Source organism: Panthera leo, chromosome B1 (assembly GCF_018350215.1).
Source record: "Panthera leo isolate Ple1 chromosome B1, P.leo_Ple1_pat1.1, whole genome shotgun sequence".
NCBI lineage: Eukaryota > Metazoa > Chordata > Mammalia > Carnivora > Felidae > Panthera > Panthera leo.
Genome location: NC_056682.1, coordinates 16,157,962 through 16,176,196, shown reverse-complemented (window position 1 = coordinate 16,176,196; position 18,235 = coordinate 16,157,962). Strand labels below are relative to the sequence as shown.

The 18,235-nt window shown below is 37.1% G+C and overlaps 1 protein-coding gene across 12 annotated transcripts in view; it reads right to left on the bottom strand.

Moving 5' to 3' along the window:
- The window catches only part of SNX25 (sorting nexin 25), a 150,264-nt gene that overhangs the window by 44,855 nt on the left and 87,174 nt on the right, over positions 1–18,235 (bottom strand). For 11 of the 12 annotated variants that reach the window (XR_006201453.1, XR_006201455.1, XR_006201452.1 and 8 more), the window contains exons 8-10: positions 7,218–7,349; positions 4,979–5,251; positions 1,779–1,943 (exon numbers count right to left, since the gene is read on the bottom strand). Coding sequence is in view for 2 of the 12 variants with exons in the window: in XM_042934303.1 (XP_042790237.1) it covers positions 1,779–1,943; positions 4,979–5,251; positions 7,218–7,349 (570 nt within the window). In the remaining 10 variants the exon portion in view is untranslated. The remainder of the gene's footprint in view (positions 1–1,778; positions 1,944–4,978; positions 5,252–7,217; positions 7,350–18,235) is intronic. The other variant, XR_006201460.1, reaches the window with a different exon arrangement.

Below are 18,235 nucleotides of genomic sequence, written 5' to 3'. Positions count from 1 at the left end.
TCCCAGCAATTACGACCCAGCAATTTCACTTGTGAGCACATGCTCCAAAGAATGGAAAGCAAGATCTCAAAAATGTATTTGTACCCACATTCGTGGTAACATCATTCACAAAACTTAAAAGGTGGAAGCCAAACCAACATCCACTGATGGGTGAACGGATAAACAAAATGCTGTATGTACACGCAATGGAAAATTGTTCAGTCTTAAAAAGGAAGGAAATTCTCACACTCGGTATAATACCAACGAACCTTGAGACCTTAGGCTAAGGGAAAGAAGCCAGTCACAAAAGGACGAATACCGTATGCCTCCATTCATGATGTATTTAAGAGTAGTTCAATTCATACGAGGTAGAAAGGAGAAGGGTAGTTTCCAGGGGGTTGGGGACGGGAGGATGGAAAGTGTCATTTAAGGGGCACAAAGTTTCAGTCTTGCCAGATGAAACAATTTCAGGAGATGGGCGGTAGTGATGGTTGCATAACAATGTGAACGGACCGATGCTGAAGTGTATACTTGAAACGATTAAAATGGTAAATTCAGGTGATGTCTATTTTGCCACACTTTAAAAAAGTAATTTAAAAAAAAGAGAAAGCATGCTCATCATCCCCTTGGACCTCTTTCATGAGAAAACCTGTAGTTTGAGGGCAGAAGCTTTGCCTTAAAACTCTCCTGAACATGCCAGCTACGAGGACTCTTTCCTTTCTCAAAAAGCCTCCAGGAAGCAGTCGTAGCCTAAACCTTGTCCTGCATTTTATTACCATCAGAGCTGTGACCACCCTGCTTCATTTTCCTGTGAGGATATTTTGGTTCCACAATCAGCATGTTTGCTCCCTCCTTAGGAAGGCTGGCAGCTCTATAAGTCACTGGTTCTCCACAGTGACCAGCAGAGCATCATGCATTTACTCATCACTTATGTTGCTGAACACACCCTCAGAAAGTGCCAGAGGAGGTCAGTTTGGCAGACTGAAGAGCACCAGCCATACCTGTAACAGAGACATCTCCCTGTTGGGTCGCCGAAGACGTATAAACACAAAGCAAAAAGCCACGCCACTGCACGGGTTTGAGAAATGCCAGCTGGGGAGATGCTGTTTACATTTTTAAACTTTCCAATTCTGTTGGCTTTTAGCAAAACAATTTATTTCTTGTGTCATTCTGTGAGGTTCTCTAAATTGTGACTCACAGCATTTGAAAGAAAAATAAAAGTAAGATGATTGTCCTTGAAAAGTTAATGTACTTCCAGAAATGGGTCTGGCACAAGGAAGTGCTTTGCCCTCTTCTGCAAAGGTACCTACCATAGGCAAGCCAGGTAAGAGAGCACAGGGCTGCTCACCGCAGATGACCGGAGAGAACCCCAAAGCACAGAAGATTAAAAACAAGTGTTTTTCGGGGTGCCTGGGTGGCTTAGTCGGTTAAGCGGCAACTTCAGCTCAGGTCATGATCTTGCGGTCCGTGAGTTCGAGCCCTGCGTCGGGCTCTGTGCTGACAGCTCAGGGCCTGGAGCCTGTTTCAGATTCTGTGTCTCCCTCTCTCTAACCCTCCCCTGTTCATGCTCTATCTCTCTCTGTCTCAAAAATAAATAAATGTTAAAAAAAAAAAAATTAAAGAAAAAAAAAGTGCTTTTCTAACTCTATACGAGATGCAAAAAAGTAACCACGGAGCGTACAAATACAATTTTTTTTTTTAAAGAAACAGTGATGCTTTGCAATATAAACTGCAACTACTACTTATCAGATCAGAAAAATGGAAACTTTCAAAGACAACCTTGAAAGTGAAAGAGTTACCTTCTTGTCAGGTTTTGGTGCATTTTGAATAGAATTTAGAGCTTGCCTTTTATATTCAAGTTTCTCATTTAGTTCTCGTAGTTTGTTTACAGCAAAACTGGCTTGTTCATTAATCCGACTGGTGCCTTCATCTACAGCTTCCTCACCAGCCTCACCTCCTGGGTCCTGGGGGAAAAAGTCATGTGAACCACACTGTCTTAAAACGATGGACTATTCAGCAATGAGTACCTAGCATACAGGTTCTAGATCATTACAATACACTTAGCCAAAGTACTAGATTCCCCTAACATTTTGTGGTAGAAAGTTCAGAGGCAGGCTGCTTTTCCTCAGCAAAGTGCCAAATCAAAGTTATTTGGAATCACAGTAACTGGCATTGAGGAATACAATGAAAGAAAAAACATTTAATAGCCTGAAAAACAGAGCAGAGTGGGGGATGGATTCCACACCATTATTTCCCAAATGGTACACCCAAGGGAATCTGCATGGAACAAGAAAAGGCAACTGAGTTATCTGCCTAACTCAACCTGAGTGGTCTGTGCCTAATCTTGGACAAAGACACAGAGATGCGTATGGCTTCCTTTCGGGCTCCTAAGAATAGTCTAGAAAACTTATGCTAAGTACTTTTAAAATAAAATTTCCAGGGGCACCTGGCTGGCTCAGTTGCTTGAGCATCTGACTTTAGCTCAGGTCATAATCTTGTGGTTCGTGTGTTCGAGCCCTACATCGGGCTTGCTGCTGTCAGCACCGAGCCCACTTCGGATCCTCTGTCCCCCTCTTTCTGCTCCACCCCTGCCTGCACTCTCCCAAAAATAAATAAATATTAAGAATAAAATAAAAATAAATAAATAAAATTTCCAAATTCCCACTAGTAAAAGTATTTTCGGTATACACTTTGTTCAGTCCCTCCCCTGAAGATGTATTTCACAAATCAACAGGTAGATCATCTTATGAGTTAAATGGTTAAGATTTCAAAGTGCCTTCAGATTCATACAGAACTGCAGACCTTTGAAAAATCTGGATAGATTAGCAGCAGACAGCATATAAAACAGACCTGTCAGCAGCAACAGCATGTAGGACAATGGAAAGAAGTCCTGAGAATGATCTTTTGCTTTATTATTCTCCTTAACATTCTTCCAGAATTTTCCTTCTAATTTTTATTAATTGAAATAAACGGTAAAAGAAAAAATTTTCTTCAAACAAGAATGAAGTATTAATAACCCTATAAAACGAAGCTCTTTTTTTAAATTTTTGTGCGGTCTTTCAAACCCTTGTCCAGGAGTGCATTTATCATGACATAATTGTATACCTTATATACATCCAAACAGGTATTCTGTCTTTTCCCTATAACTTATGATGCTGCTTATTTTCAGGGCGTTAATTACTCTTCAAAATTAGAATTTTTATGGCTGCATACCATCCTATGAATTGATGCTACCCTGAGGCGTGTTCCTACCGCTGCTCCTGCTCTGGGTTGACTCTGCTGGTTCACCATCCCAGAGGTACTAAAACAAACTCCACAGTACATTACCTTTTCTACCATTTAGTTATTGCCTTAGGGTGAATTTCTAGAAGTGGGATTATTGCTACAAAGAGCAGAAGCGTTCAAAAGGTCAGTGATACATATTACCCTTGAGTCCTAGGTGAAGCTGGATAATTTTTCATATTTGTTTACTATTACCTTTCATATCAACTGTCAGTTCAAGACTTTATCCAATTCATCTATTGGGTATTGACATTTTTAACTAATCTGCATAACCTCTTTTACAGCATTTACTTATTAACCATTTTAATTTCTGAGGCAGAGAGAGAACACGGTTAAACTTACCAAAAAACATATAAAAAATTAAAAAAAAGCAAACTGATCTTAAAAATACAATGGGTGAAGGGGAGTGGGACATAGAGGCTTTTAGTTATGGAATGAGTAAGTCTTTGGAAGAAAAGGCACAACGTGGGGAATACCGTCAATGACATTGTACTAGCATTGTACGGTGACAGGTGGTACCCACACTGATGGTGAGCACGACACAACAAACACAGACGGCGAATCGCCATGTCGTGTGCCTGAAACGAATGCAACATTGAATGCTACCGGCACCTAAATAAAAAAATACACTGTGTTTCCAATTAATGTCAACAAACAAACGATGCTTATTTATATTTTAGGGGTGAGGTTTGGGGAAATAAGTATCAGTATCCTTATCTGCATAGCTTTAATCAGGAAAACAATTTTTTCTTTGACACTCAAAAGTCTATCAGCCAAAAGAAAGTTCCACCGAATGAAGAATTCTTCTTGTGCTGGAACATCACCATCACAGTAGCTAGAAATAGTGTGCCATAGAGATGAAGTAAACAAACTTCAGTTCTAATAAATTGTATCTGATGGGGAAAAAAAGATGCAATGACTAAAGACTTTTGGCCCTGTTGGTGGTGGAAGACACAGAAAGTGTGAAGAACTAAGTAACAAATCTTTAAAAAGTCTGAATGAGTGAATTTAACAACAGTTCAGAGACACCAACTTCTAATACCATCAAGAGCAAGCACTTGATTCCTCAGAGTTTGAGATATAACCGGGCAGAAAAAAATCCAAAACTAATTATTAGCTTTCTATGTAGGGTGACTGTAAATAAAACATTTTGTGTTTCTTTGTACCTTCACAAATCGTAAAGCCCTCTAAACCTTTAGTAGTAAATGAGAGATGGTAAATGAGAGTAGTAAATGAGAGATCTCCCAAATGATAGTACACTTAGGAGAATCAGACCCAAGTGAGGTGTGGCTGAGCAAGGTTTCTTTCAGAGAATCTTACTTCCATCTGATTTTTTAAACTCCAAAATACTTCTTGTAACTGCCCCCCACATCCTCTTCCTCTCCTCACTTACCCATCCTTTGTCTCTTCTCGGACTAGACTAAGTTCTACTGATTCTCTCATCTGGCCTACACCACCTTGCAGACTCCCTGTCCTCGCTTTTCAGGAGCCACACACGGGGTGTGTCGCAGGTAGAGACAGGGCTGGGAGGCTGCAACGCGAGGAAGTGGTGGTCAGTTGTTCAGAAGAACAAGGGAAGAGTGCACGAGTTCTACTTACGGTCCTGCATATTAAAAGATGAAGAGGTGCCCCAAATTTGCCTAAACAGTACGTGTCCGCCTGATCATATTCGAAGCTTAACCACTGAGAAGGAAGGAGAAAATTAAATGTGACTCACCATTTCATCCTTGCCGGAAATCAAGTGCGAGCCATGTTTTTCTTCCTCTTTTATCGTCAATTTCTCATACAGGTCACTGACAATAAATGAAGGGTAATACCTATCCTTTAGGGTCTCATAAACATCGCCCTGGATTTTGCAGAACACTTCAATACCTTTATTTCCTACAAGACACTGCTGGATTTCTTTGTAGAGTGCTTTTTCCACAGGTATTTCTTTGCTTTCCACAAAGAAATTCTGGTAAATTTCACCAACTAATTGCGGGATTTCATTCTGAAAAGACAGGAAGATGAAAAACAAGAAAGGTAAGAAATATCATCTCTGACAAAAATATTTTTCTTCTGAATTCTCTCCATCTTTAAGCTGGAAGGAAGACATTGAAAATGGACACTGCTACTGGTACCAGTGGGGGTCGTTGGCATGCGTGTGCACAGAGTCAAGGGGTAAGAGTCTGGCTCCTGAAAATGAATACTTTATGCTGAATAGTTAACGAATATAATTTCTACTAAATGCTGGCAGGGGAAAAGTGGAAACAGTTCTCGTCTTGAAACGGATTCCTTCTTGCAAATCTGAATTCCACAGCTCAGTTATCAGCTAAATTCAATTTGGCTTTAAAAAATCTAATATAAATAATTGGAAGTGCCATTTTTCACTCCAGAAGTCATTATTATGTAATTTAAGAAAACAAGAAAAATCTTCTCCAGAATGATGATGTATTGCACTATAATCAAGCTTATATTAGACAGCTTACTCTTAAACATCATACTAAGGTCACAGCCAGTCTGTTTCAGAAATGCAAACATCTCTTCTGATTAACATAACATTTATATTTCCTCTGAAAACATCTCATTAATTCTAGGAATGTTACACAAAGTCTTCAACAGGATTAAAAAATGAAGACAAACAACTCAATGAATATTGTGAATTTAACAAACATCTCAGAACTTCTACACCCAAATTAGTGTTGTTAGGTCAAAATAAGGCTATTTCATGAAGCTATATACTTTTATTGCACTGAAATCTTTTAAATTGTTTCCAGGAGTTTAGGAAAATTCTTTAGATTGCTCTTCACAATATTCCTTTGAGAGCAGCCAAAAGTCATTTGGAATCAAGTATGATAAATAAAATACATAATAAAGTGGGCAACTGCAGTATTAGATAAAATGAGGTAACTTGTGACTTACAAAATAACAATATAAGGCATTTCTAAGAATATTTAAAAATACTGTGAGACTGAATTTAATTCCGAAACCAATGTAGTATGTGATTTATGATGTATTTTAATAGTATTGAGTTCTAGCAATACTCACATGAAGTTCAAAGTGCAATGTACCCAGTGACTTTTGTGTTTATTTTAATAAGCCTCTCAAAATACATGTAATGTATATACTATACATGTTGTCATGTATATTTATAGACACATATAAACATGCATATTTCATATTCTTTAACTCTTAAAGGTACTGAGAACTTGCCAAGAGCAAAATACAATGCTTATTGGGGCTTTTCATCGTTAAGAGGCATCTAGAACCAAAAATCTTCTTTTGTGGTTTTTTTTTTTTTTAATGTTTATTTATTTTTAAGAGAGCGTGAGCAGGGAAGGGGCACAGAGAGAGGGAGACACAGAATCCGAAGCATGCTCCAGGCTCTGAGCCGTCAGCACAGAGCCCGATGCGGGGCTCGAACCCATGAACCTGTGAGATCATGACCTGAGCCGAAGTCAGCCGCTTAACCAACTGAGCCACCCAGGCACACCCCCCACTCCCACCCACTTTTTAAAGGTTTTTGTGTTTCTTAATTCAGTCATATTTTAAATGAAATAAAAGAAGAACAGTAGTGTAAAATATGCACATGATATTAAAATAACAAGGTTATGAGATTGAGGTGTACATGACAAGATCAATTCATTGTACCAGTAATGTGGATGTATATAACTTTTTTTATAATGTGCTAAAAAAGCAAACCAAAAAAACTGCCTGAAAGTAAATTCAGTATTTTGGTACATTTATGAATCTGTTTTTCCCTTGACCACACATTCAGAAGTATCTTTTTGTGAAAATAAAATATAATTTTATTTACCATTATGAGCTGGAACATAATTCCATTATTATATTTGGTTTTAAATAGTCTTTTAATGTATATTTATCTTACAGCTTCATTGAGAAACACAGACACACTGCCTAACATGCAAGTTTTCACCAGCTGGTGATTAATATTTCTTTGAGCCTATATATACTACCTTGTTAGCACTCTTCAGATATTCCACTGACTCCCAAAAACTAATCAGAGCTCTCTTGTCCATCCTTTCCATGTACATTCGAAAGTGCTCTCGGTAGAACGTATTGGCCAAAATATCTTCAAACTGAAGAATCTATTAAGGAAATTTAAGGAAAAAAAATAAGGAAAACGTTAAAAACTTAAAAATAAAATTCTAAATATCAGTTTCCTTTAACTTTCAATGGATTGGTGTCTACATTCAAGAAAAAAAAAGTCTCATTTTTTAAGGTCGTAGTCAACCTAATACAGTATTTCTCTCAACTTCCTAAATTTTAAATGGAAAAAGTTATTCAGTATTCAAAATGTACATATTCATAAGTGCCAATTTTCAATTAATCATTCACCCATTCAGCAAAAGATTTATTTGGCATCTACTCTGTATCAGGCACATTTCTAGGAAATCAGACAAAAATCCCGGCCCTATGGGATAAACTGCTAAAAGTTAATAGATACCCATAATAGAAAAATTAAAGAGAAATATATAAAAGACCAGGAAGCTGGATTCTAATAATTTGACATTTTTGCCTTCCATCCTTATACTTGTGATGAAAATTATTTTATATCTTGCTCCTTCACTTACAGTATCATATTCATTTAAGATATCTTTTGTAAGCATCATTTTAATTAGTTCATAATATTGCACTATATATCAAAATGACTCCTTGGTTTACTATTTTGTATGCTTACAGAAAAAGAAAAAACAAATCTGAAGATACAGTGGGCAAAATCTTGAGCACAGGCTGTCATAATAGAAGAAAGCAGATCACTTTCATAATAATTCATAACTCAATTAATTAGGAAAAAATCCCTCAAATTAATTTAGAAGGAACTGAAGTCCCATATCCTTAGTTCTTAGTTAATTAAGAAAAAGACCTGTAAGTATATCTCAAATGCAATTAAAAGAAACACTTATGTTTTAAGATTCTTAACAATTTATATTGTGGCAGTGGGAAATTTTTTGGAAATGTGACCAGTAAGATCTTTCTAAAATCAAGTGCATACGATCAACACAGATTCAACTCTTCTACCAACAGTGAGTCCTCAATAGTTTCTGTAAACAGAAAGAGGCAGGCATTTTTCTAACAACTTCTGGTAACTCATTAAAGGAGACAGTCATCCCATGCTACAGACCCCTAACAATTGGAGTCCATAAATATTTCAGACTATTAGGATTTAGTTTACTAACTTTGGAAAATCATAGCATGTATCTTTATGGAAACCCTACCACTAAAGCACTGTGACATACAAATTCTAACTGTACATGGTCCATGGAGGTTTGTAGGAGCCCATATCAACTCGGGCTAGGCATAACAGATCACTCAGAGAGCTATCGATTTTTAACATAGGGAGAAGCCAAGCAGAAAGGGCATTTGACAAATTCTAAGAAAGTCTCCCCAGTATAATTTTCCTTCGATCAAAATGAATTCCAAATTAGATACAAATTCACATATTTGCAAAACCAAGTCCAAAACACCTTCTAAAATATTAGCCATTTTTAGACTTTTGTGTTTTATGAATATGCTATGTTCAGTTCCAAGAGTGCAAATATATACAAATAAATGACAGCAAATATATCTAAACCATAGTTCAATAGGTGACATATCTCTTAATTGGCCAATGGATTAACCAAGTTCTCTATCCATTTTTTTTTCCTCTCTTGAAAAAGAGAATTTCACTGTGTAACATCTACACTAATGGAATGGGTCTGGGTGGACAGGATGCATAGATAGTACACTTCAAAGTCAAATGTATTCATCTGAGATTAACTCAATCTCAATTAATTTGACATTAATTAATTTCAGTATCTGAGATTTTTGTGTGGAAGTGAAAAGAGAAGGGTGGGTAGGTCAAAGTTGACACCACTACTAAAATAATCATTTTTTAAAAACTATTGATGATATGGGGCACCTGGCCGAGGTGGCTGAGTCGGTTAAGCATCCAACTTCGGCTCAGGTCATGATCTCACCATTTGTGAGTTCAAGCCCCACGTCCAGCTCTGTGCTGATAGCTCATATCCTGGACCCTGCTTCAGATTCTGTGTCTCCCTCTTCTCTCTGCACCTTCCCAGCTCTCTCTCTCTCTCTCTCAAAAATAAACATTAAAACAAATTACAAAAAAAGTTAAAAACTATAGATGATATAACAATAATTAAAATTTACTAAGGGCTTCCACACAGCAAACACTGTGCTCTTATTTGTTGGGTCAGCCTTTTTTTCTGTCCTAAGACCTCTGGTAATTCTGGGAGGAGAGCTACCACAGTCGATGGTCTCTAGACTGGATCTGGTTTCATGATGCATATTTTACAAACTTAGTTTTATGTTTTGTGTGGATTCCCTCTTACCCAGCTAGTTAATTTTTCTCCAGGAAAATTTCCACCAAGCACTCAAAAGTACCTCAGGGCCTTAGAGGAATAAATGTGTTCCTAAGCACCCAACATGTTACCAAGAGTGACATAGGATTCTCTAGTTACAAAATACTCATGAGAATAACTCCAGAAAACTAATGAGAATATGTAGAGTTAGGATCTTGGGAATAATGTTTTATCCTAAAAGGAGAGGTTACAATTGGATTTTTCTTACATCTGTATCATCACTAAACATACCTCCTTAACAATCAATGCCAGTAATAACATTTATTGAGTGCTCTTATACTAAGTGGTGTACTTACCCACCTATGTTCATTATTTAATGGTTGCCATCTATAGGGTATGCACAAACTATCCCAATTTTACAACTGGAGTACAAACAAGCTAACTAACTTGCCCAAAATCAATCCCCAGTAGATACAGAATTGAGAGCCAGGCTTTCTGACTACGCAGCACAGCTTCTTAACCATAATAAAATAGTTCATCTCCTTAAGAGATTACCTGATTTGTGTTTATAGCAAACTACAAATAGTATGGAAGTCAAGAAGGAAAGATGCATTTAGGAAAAATGCTCTATAAGAACTCCAACAGAAACAGAAAGTCAAGGAATCTTTTCATATTCAAGTGCAGAGTCCTGGGCTACACTCAGTAATATTCTTGGTCTTGGATCAAATACATTGAGATAAAAACTGATCTTAGACGGTGGGTTGGAAGACAGTGGTGGAGTAGAAGGATCACAGGCTTGCCTCATCCCATGAACACAACTAGATAACCAATACCTGAATACCCCAGAAACTGACCTGCAGACTGGCAGAACAAACTCCACAACTTTATAAAGGTAGAGAAGAGGCCACATAGAAGAAAGCAGGAAGTGCGGTGACAGACTTGGGAGAGAAATGGATCCTTGTGCTGCAGTGGGGAGGAAGCCAGGGTCACAGACAAGGGTGGGACACCGGGGAGCACAGGGGAAAATGGATTCCCACAGTAATTGGCCTAAAATGCACGAGGGGTCTAATTTTGTGACTTGTGGCAACCATCAGGGCTTAAAGCCTGAACTTCTTTCTAAAGGTCAGTGGACTTAGAGGTGCTTGGGTGGCTCAGTCGGTTGAGCGTCCAACTTCAGCTCAGGTCATAGTCTCAAAGTTCGTGGGTTCGAGCCCCGTGTCCATCTCTGTGCTAACAAACAGCTCAGAGCCTAGAGCCTGTTTCAGATTCTGTATCTCCCTCCCTCTCTCCCCTTCCTCTGCTCATGCTCTGCCTCTGTCTCTCAAAAATAAATAAATGTTTAAAAAAATTTTTTAGGGCGCCTGGGTGGCTCAGTCGGTTGAGTGTCCAACTTCGGCTCAGGTCATGATCTCACGGTCCGTGAGTTCGAGCCTCGCGCCAGGCTCTGTGCTGACCGCTCAGAGCCTGGAGCCTGTTTCAGATTCTGTGTCTCCCTCTCTCTCTGACCCTCCCCCGTTCATGCTCTGTTTCTCTCTGTTTCAAAAATAAATAAACGTTAAAAAAAAAAAAAAATTTTTTTTTTTAATTTTTTTAAATTTTTTTTAAATAAATAAATAAATGGAGGTCAGTGGACTTGGCTGGGATAGAGCCCGGAGGGCCCTGCACTGTTCTTGGAGAAAAGTCAAGCCAACAACTCATGGACATACAGCGTGGAAACAGCAATCTGAAGAGCACCTGGGGCACCAAGTAGGGAGGTTATTTACTCATTTTGGAGTGTATCCCAGAGAGGCAGCATTCATGGAGAGACCACTCTGGGAATGAAGGAACTGGCCATAGCCATCTCCCACCACCACCCTACATGCTACTAAACAATGAATGAGTCAACCAGGAAATCAAAGAAGAAATTTTAAAAATACACGGAAACAAATGAAAATGAGAACACAATGGCCCAAACCCCGAGATGCAGCAAAAGCAGTTTTAAGAGGGAAATTTATAGCAATACAGGGCTACCTCAAAAAAACAAGAAAAATCTCAAACATAGAGGACCTTACACATAGAGGACCTTACACATAGAGGACCTAGAAAAAGAACAACAAAACCTAAAAACCAGCAGAAAGAAGGGAATAATAAAGATTAGAACAGAAATAAAGGATATAAAAACTAAAAAAAAATTAAAAAATAAACCCGCAATAGAACAGACCAAGAAAATCAGGATCTGGTTATTTGAAAAAACTCAATAAAACTAATAAACTTCTAGCCAGACTTATCAAGAAAAAAAGAGAGAGAGACTCAAAATAACAAATGAGAGAGGAAAAATAACAACCAACTCCACAGAAATACAAGTAATCACAAGGGAATAGTATGAAAAAGTATGTGCCAACAAACTGGACAACCTAGAAGAAATGGATACACTCGTACAAACATATAAACTACCAAAACTGAAATATGAAGAATTAGAAATTTTTTAAGACTGATAACCAGCAAAAAAATTGAACCAGTAATCAAAAAACTCCCAACAAATAGAAATCCAGGGCCAGATGGCTTCGCAGGTGAATACTACCAAACATTTAAAGTACATTTAATATTTATTCTTCTCAAACTATTCCAAAGAATAGAAAAGGAAGGAAAACTTCCAAATTCACTCTATGAGGCCAGCATTACTCTGATCCCAAAACCAAATAAAGACACCACTAAAAAAGGAGAACCACAGGCCAACATCCCTGATGAACACAGATGCAAAATTTCTTAACAAAATACTACCAAAATGAATCTAACAATACATTAAAAAAATCATTTTCCACAATCAAGTGGGATTTCTTCCCCTAGGCTACAAGAGTGGTTCAATATTCACAAATCAATCACTGTGATACATCACATCAGTAAGAGATGTGTTTCTGTTTATAGATATGAAAAACTCACAGCTAACAACATCTTTAATGAGGAAAACCTCTCAGTTTTCCTAAGGTCATGAACAAGAAAAGGATGTCCACTCTCACCACTTTTATTCAACATAATACTGAGAGTCCTAGCCACAGCAATCAGGCAACAAAAAGAAATAAAGGGCATTCAAATTGGTAAGGAAGAAGTAAAAGTTTTACTATTTGCAGATGACATGATACCATACATAGAAAACTCAAAACACTCCATCAAAACACTGCTAGAACTAACAAATGAACTCAGTAAAGTCACAGGATACAAAATCAATGTACAGAAGTCTGTTGCATTTCTATACACCAATAATGAAGTAGCAGAAAGAGAAATAAAGAAAACAATCCCATTTACAATTGTACCCAAAATAAGATATCCAAGAATAAATCTAACCAAAGAGGTGAAAGACCTGTATTCTGAAAACTCTAATACACTGATGAAAGAAATTAAAGACAACCAAAAGAATGGAAAGACATTCCATACTCTTTGATTGGAAGAAAAACTATTATTAAAACGTCTATACTACCCAAAGCAATCTACACATTTAATGCAATCCCTATCAAAATACCAACAGCATTTTTCACAGAAATAGAAGAATCCTAAAATTTGTATGGAACCACAAAAAGGCCCTGAATAGCCAAAACAATCTTGAATAGAAAAGCAAAGCTGGAGGCATCACAATTCCACACTTCAAGTTATATTACAATCAATGGACCAGAGTAGAAAACCCAGAAATGAACTCACAACTATGAGGTCAATGAATCTTTGACAAAGCAGGAAAGAATATCCAATGGAAAAAAGATGGTCTCTTCAAAAAATGGTGTTGGGAAAACCAGACACCAACATGCATAAGAAAGAACTGGACCACTTTCTTACACCATACACAAAAGTAAATTCAAAATGGATAAAAGACCTAAATATGAGGCCTGTAATCATAAAAATCCTAGAAGAGAACACAGGCTGTAACTTCTTTGACACAACCTGCAGCAACTTCTTTCTAGATACGTCTCCTCAAGCAAGGGAAACAAAAACAAACTATTGGTACTACATCACAATGAAAAGCTTCTGCAAAGGAAACAAGCAACAAAACCAAAAGGCAGCCAACATAATAGAAGATATTTGCAAATGACATATAAGATAAAGGGTTAGTATCCAAAATATACGAAGAACTTCTCAAACTCAACTCCCAAAAAAACCAAATAATCCAATTAAAAAATGGACAGAAGACACGAAAAAATATTTCTCCCAAGACGATATCCAGATAGCCAACAGACACATAAAAAGATGCTCATCATATCTTACCATCAGGGAAATGCAAATCAAAACTACAATGAGGTAACACCTCACACCTGTCAGACTGGATAAAATCAGCAACAGAATAAACAACAGGTGTTGGTGAGGATGTGGAGAAAAAGGAACCCTCTTGCACTGTTGATGGAAATACAAACTGGTGCAGCCACCGTGGAAAACAGTATGGAGGTTCCTCAGAACGTTAAAGACAGAACTACCTTATGATCTGACAATTGCACTACTGGGTATTTACCCAAAGAATACAAGAACACTCATTCAAAGGGATACATGCACCCCTAAGTTTATGGCGGCATTATTTATAGTAGCCAAGATTTGGAAGCAGCCCAAGTGTCCACTGATTGATGAATGGATAAATAAAAAGTGTGTGTGTGTACACACACACACACTGGAATATTATTCAGCCATAAAAAGAATGAAATCTTGCCATTTGCAATGACATGGATGGAGCTAGACAGTATTATGCTAAGTAAAATAAGTCAGAGGAAAACAAATACCATATAATTTCACTCCTATGTGGAATTTAAGAAACAAAACAATGAGCAATGGGAAAAAGAGAGACAGAGAGAGAGACAGAGAGAGAGACAGAGAGAGAGAAGCCAACAAACAAACTCTTACCTACAGAAAACAAACTGATGGGTCACCAGAAAGGGGGGGGGGGGGGCGTGAAGTAGGTGATGGGGATTAAAGAGTGCACATGTGATGCATACCGGGTGATGTTTGGAATTGTTGAATCACTATATTGTACATCTGAAACTAATATAACACTATGTTAACTAACCGGATTCAAAATGAAGCTTAAAAAAAAAGAAAGAAAACTGATTTCAGAGATCAATCATTTACTGCCACTGATTTCCACACCCCTTATATTTTCATTTCCTCTTCTCCCTTTATTTTTTCTTAAATTCTTCCTTCCATCTTTCCATTTGGGGGCCATTTGAAAATGAGTGTACAACCTTACAAAAAATAAAACAATACAGATTTTTTTGTTTTCATATTCAGATGAAAACAAAGCCAGATAGGAAGGCAATACCGTGTAGGTAAAATTGTTCAGGATTTAGAGGTTTGAATCCTGGCTTTGCCAGAATTTCCAGTTCTGGGAGCTCTAAGTGACTCCGTCACTCTGAGCCTCAGTTTCTTCTTCTATAGATTGGCAATAGTACCACCTTTATGGGTGGTATATGGGTTGTTGTGAGACTTGTCATAGCTGTTGTCAATGACAAGAGACAACAAAAACTCATTAGGAAGAAACTGAACCAAGATTTTGGCTAAAAAAAGAAAAGACAATGACAGGTGCCAAAAATCAGGGTAGTTAAGAAGTAACTTACTAGATAAGTAAACACAGGTGAAAGGAATAGGTCAGTGGGTCTCAAGTGGGGTTAAGAGAAAGATCACAAAGGGGTTGGTAAAAATTTTTGTGGATGACAAATACAATTACTATCTTGACTGTGGTGATGGTTTCATGAGTACATACATATGTCAAACTTATCAAATTATATACTTTAAATATGTACAATGTATTGTAGATCATTATACCTTAATAAAGCTGTTTAAAAATTAAGGCTTGACAACAGAATTGCAGAAAAATGATGTATACAATTTTATACTAAAGACTCACTTCCAGGAGTACATATATTGGAGTAATTTTTCTATTCACAGATCACTATATTTGATTTGCTAATATTTTGTTAAGAATTTTTTGTTTAGGTTCTTGATGAATATTGGTAAGTAATTTTCATTGTTTTAATGTTTTTCTCTGGTTTGGTGTCAGAGTTATGTTGGTTTCTTATGAGGAGTTAAAGTAGCTTTCTCCTCCATTTTTTGAAATAATATTGCTAAGATTGATATTATCTTTGTCTTGAATGTTCAGTAGAATTCACTAGTGAAATTATCTGGGCCGGAAGCTTTCTTTGTGGGAAGGTTTTAAATTATATATTCATTTTCTTTAATACACCTAAGGCTACTCTGATTTTTTATTTCTTTTTGAGTCAGTTTTGGTAATTTGTATTAATACTTGTGGGATACAGTTAAGGAATTTGTGTATTTTATTCAAATCGCGAAATTTATTGGCTTAAAATTGTTCATAATATTGCTTTGTTTTCCTCTTAATGCATCTAAGATCTACAGTGATGCCCCCTCTCTCATTCATAATGGTCATTTGTGCCTTCTCTCTTCTTTTTGTCAAACTAGAGTGTATAATCATCTTTTCAGAGAACTACCTTTTGTTTTCATTTATTTTTCTCTACTGTTTTTCTGTTGTCTATTTCACTGATTTCTGTTGTTATATTATTTCCTCTTTTCTAGTCATTTTAGTTTTCATTTGTAGCTTCTTAAGGGGGAAGAACACTGATTTTAGACCCTTCTCCTCCTCCTCGTCCTTCTTTCTCCTTCTTGCAAACTGTGAAGTCATGACCTGAGCTGAGATTAAGAGTTGTACACTTAACCAACAGCCACCCAGATGCCCCGGCCTTTCTTCTTTTTTAATATAAGCATGAGTGTTTCCTTCCAAGTACTGCTTTAACTGTATCCCACAAGTATTAAGATGTTATATTTTCACTTTCATTCCATTCAAACTAGTTCCTAATTTCCCTTCTGATTTCTTGATTCAAGCTTTATTATGTTGCTTAATTCTTCAAATATTTGAGAATTTTCCAGACTTTCCAAATCCACTTGGTCAGAGAATACAGTCTGTATAATTTTAAACCTTTTTAATCTGTCGGGATTTGTTTTATTGCCCAGCAGTATAGTCTTTCTTGGTGAATGTTCAATATATGCTTGAGAAGAATGAGTATTCTGTTGATGTTAGGTGGAATGTTCTAGAAATGTCCCATTAGTTCCCATTAGTTGTACTAGTGTTTACATTTTCTATATTCTGGTTTTTTGTTTCTTTTTTTATCAATTACTGAGAGAGAGGTGTGAACACTTCCAATAATAATTGTGGATCTTTTTTCCTCCTTTCAGTTCTGTCAGTTTGTACTTCACATATTTTAAAGGTCTCACTGATTGCATACATATTTACATTTAGGATTATCATGCCTTCGTGATGAATTGACCCCTCTATCAGAATGAAATGTTCTTCATCCCTAGTTATATTCCTTGTCCTAGTGTCTATTTCGTCTGATGCTAACATTAGCTACTTTATATTTCTTATGCTTTGTGTTTACATAGCATGCCTTTTCTCCTCCTTTCACTTTCAACCAATCTTTGCCTTCATATTTAGTTTCTTGTAGAGGGCATATAATTCTTTCCTATTATTTATTTACTTGATCACTTTCTTTTAATTGAGGGATTCATCTAATTTTGAAGACTAAGTTCTGAAATAAAGTTAGGTGGCGATTCCTCTGGATTAAATATGATTAGGTTATAGCAAAACCATTCTACCCATGTACAGCCCCAAATTAACCAGTCTTACCTTTAGAATAGCAAACCATTATAAACATTAGAATTCTGTAATATTATCTGAGGCTTCCAGCCTGAAGTCTAACAGAAATGATTTTCCTCTGAGGTTAAACTGTTGCACCAGCAATGGGTTGTGCCTTTCCTAAGTATCTGGGGAGACAAGTCAAAGTGGAGGTAAAACCAGATTAAGCCTACTTCTACTAAATACTGCCAGGTAATGTATACTGACATCACTTTCAGCTCTCCTAAAATGAGCTTCTTTTATGTTTCCCAAGGTTTTCTTTTACCATAAGATCTAAAACCACATCATCTTTTGACTAGGTAGCAAACCATCAGGTGCTTCTTCTAGGTGCGTATCTCCCATTTTTACTGGATCACTTACCTTTCTATTTTATAATTATATGGGACTCTTTGCAAGAAGAGACTCCATCTTATTCCTTTTGGATCCTAGTACCTTGCACTGCAACTGAGAGACTGTGGACCCACAATAAATGTCTGTTGAATGAATAAATGAATACATGGGACACATGAAGAGAACCTCTTCTATGAGAGACGTGGCTGGAAATCTATTAGAGTCCAGAGGCTGACAAGAAAGAGGAAGAAAGACAACATTCAACCTGCCAAATCCACTCTCTCTTCAACGTCCACCAAAAGGTGAAATTTTCACTTTGTACCACAAAGCCAAAACTACAGAAAGGTATATTTGCTAACAGCAAAATAAACAGATCTCCAGTGGTGAGGAGACGCCTCTATAAAACAAGAGCTATTCGGGGCTTCATTTGTACCACTTGTGTAAGATATTGCGGAAGAACTCTGGCTTGTGTTAGAGTTGGTTCAAGGTCGAACATACACTATCCTGAAGAAGCTCTAATGAATACTGGGCCATGTACAAGAAAAAAAGGTCAAAGCTCATCACTGGAATACGAGGAAGGGAAAAAATCACAGATAAGCATCTGAAGTCAAACCAAGAACTGAAGAGGAAAAGATCAAGAGACTAAAAATCCAAATAGGTGAGGTCAGAGGCTGTAGCCAGA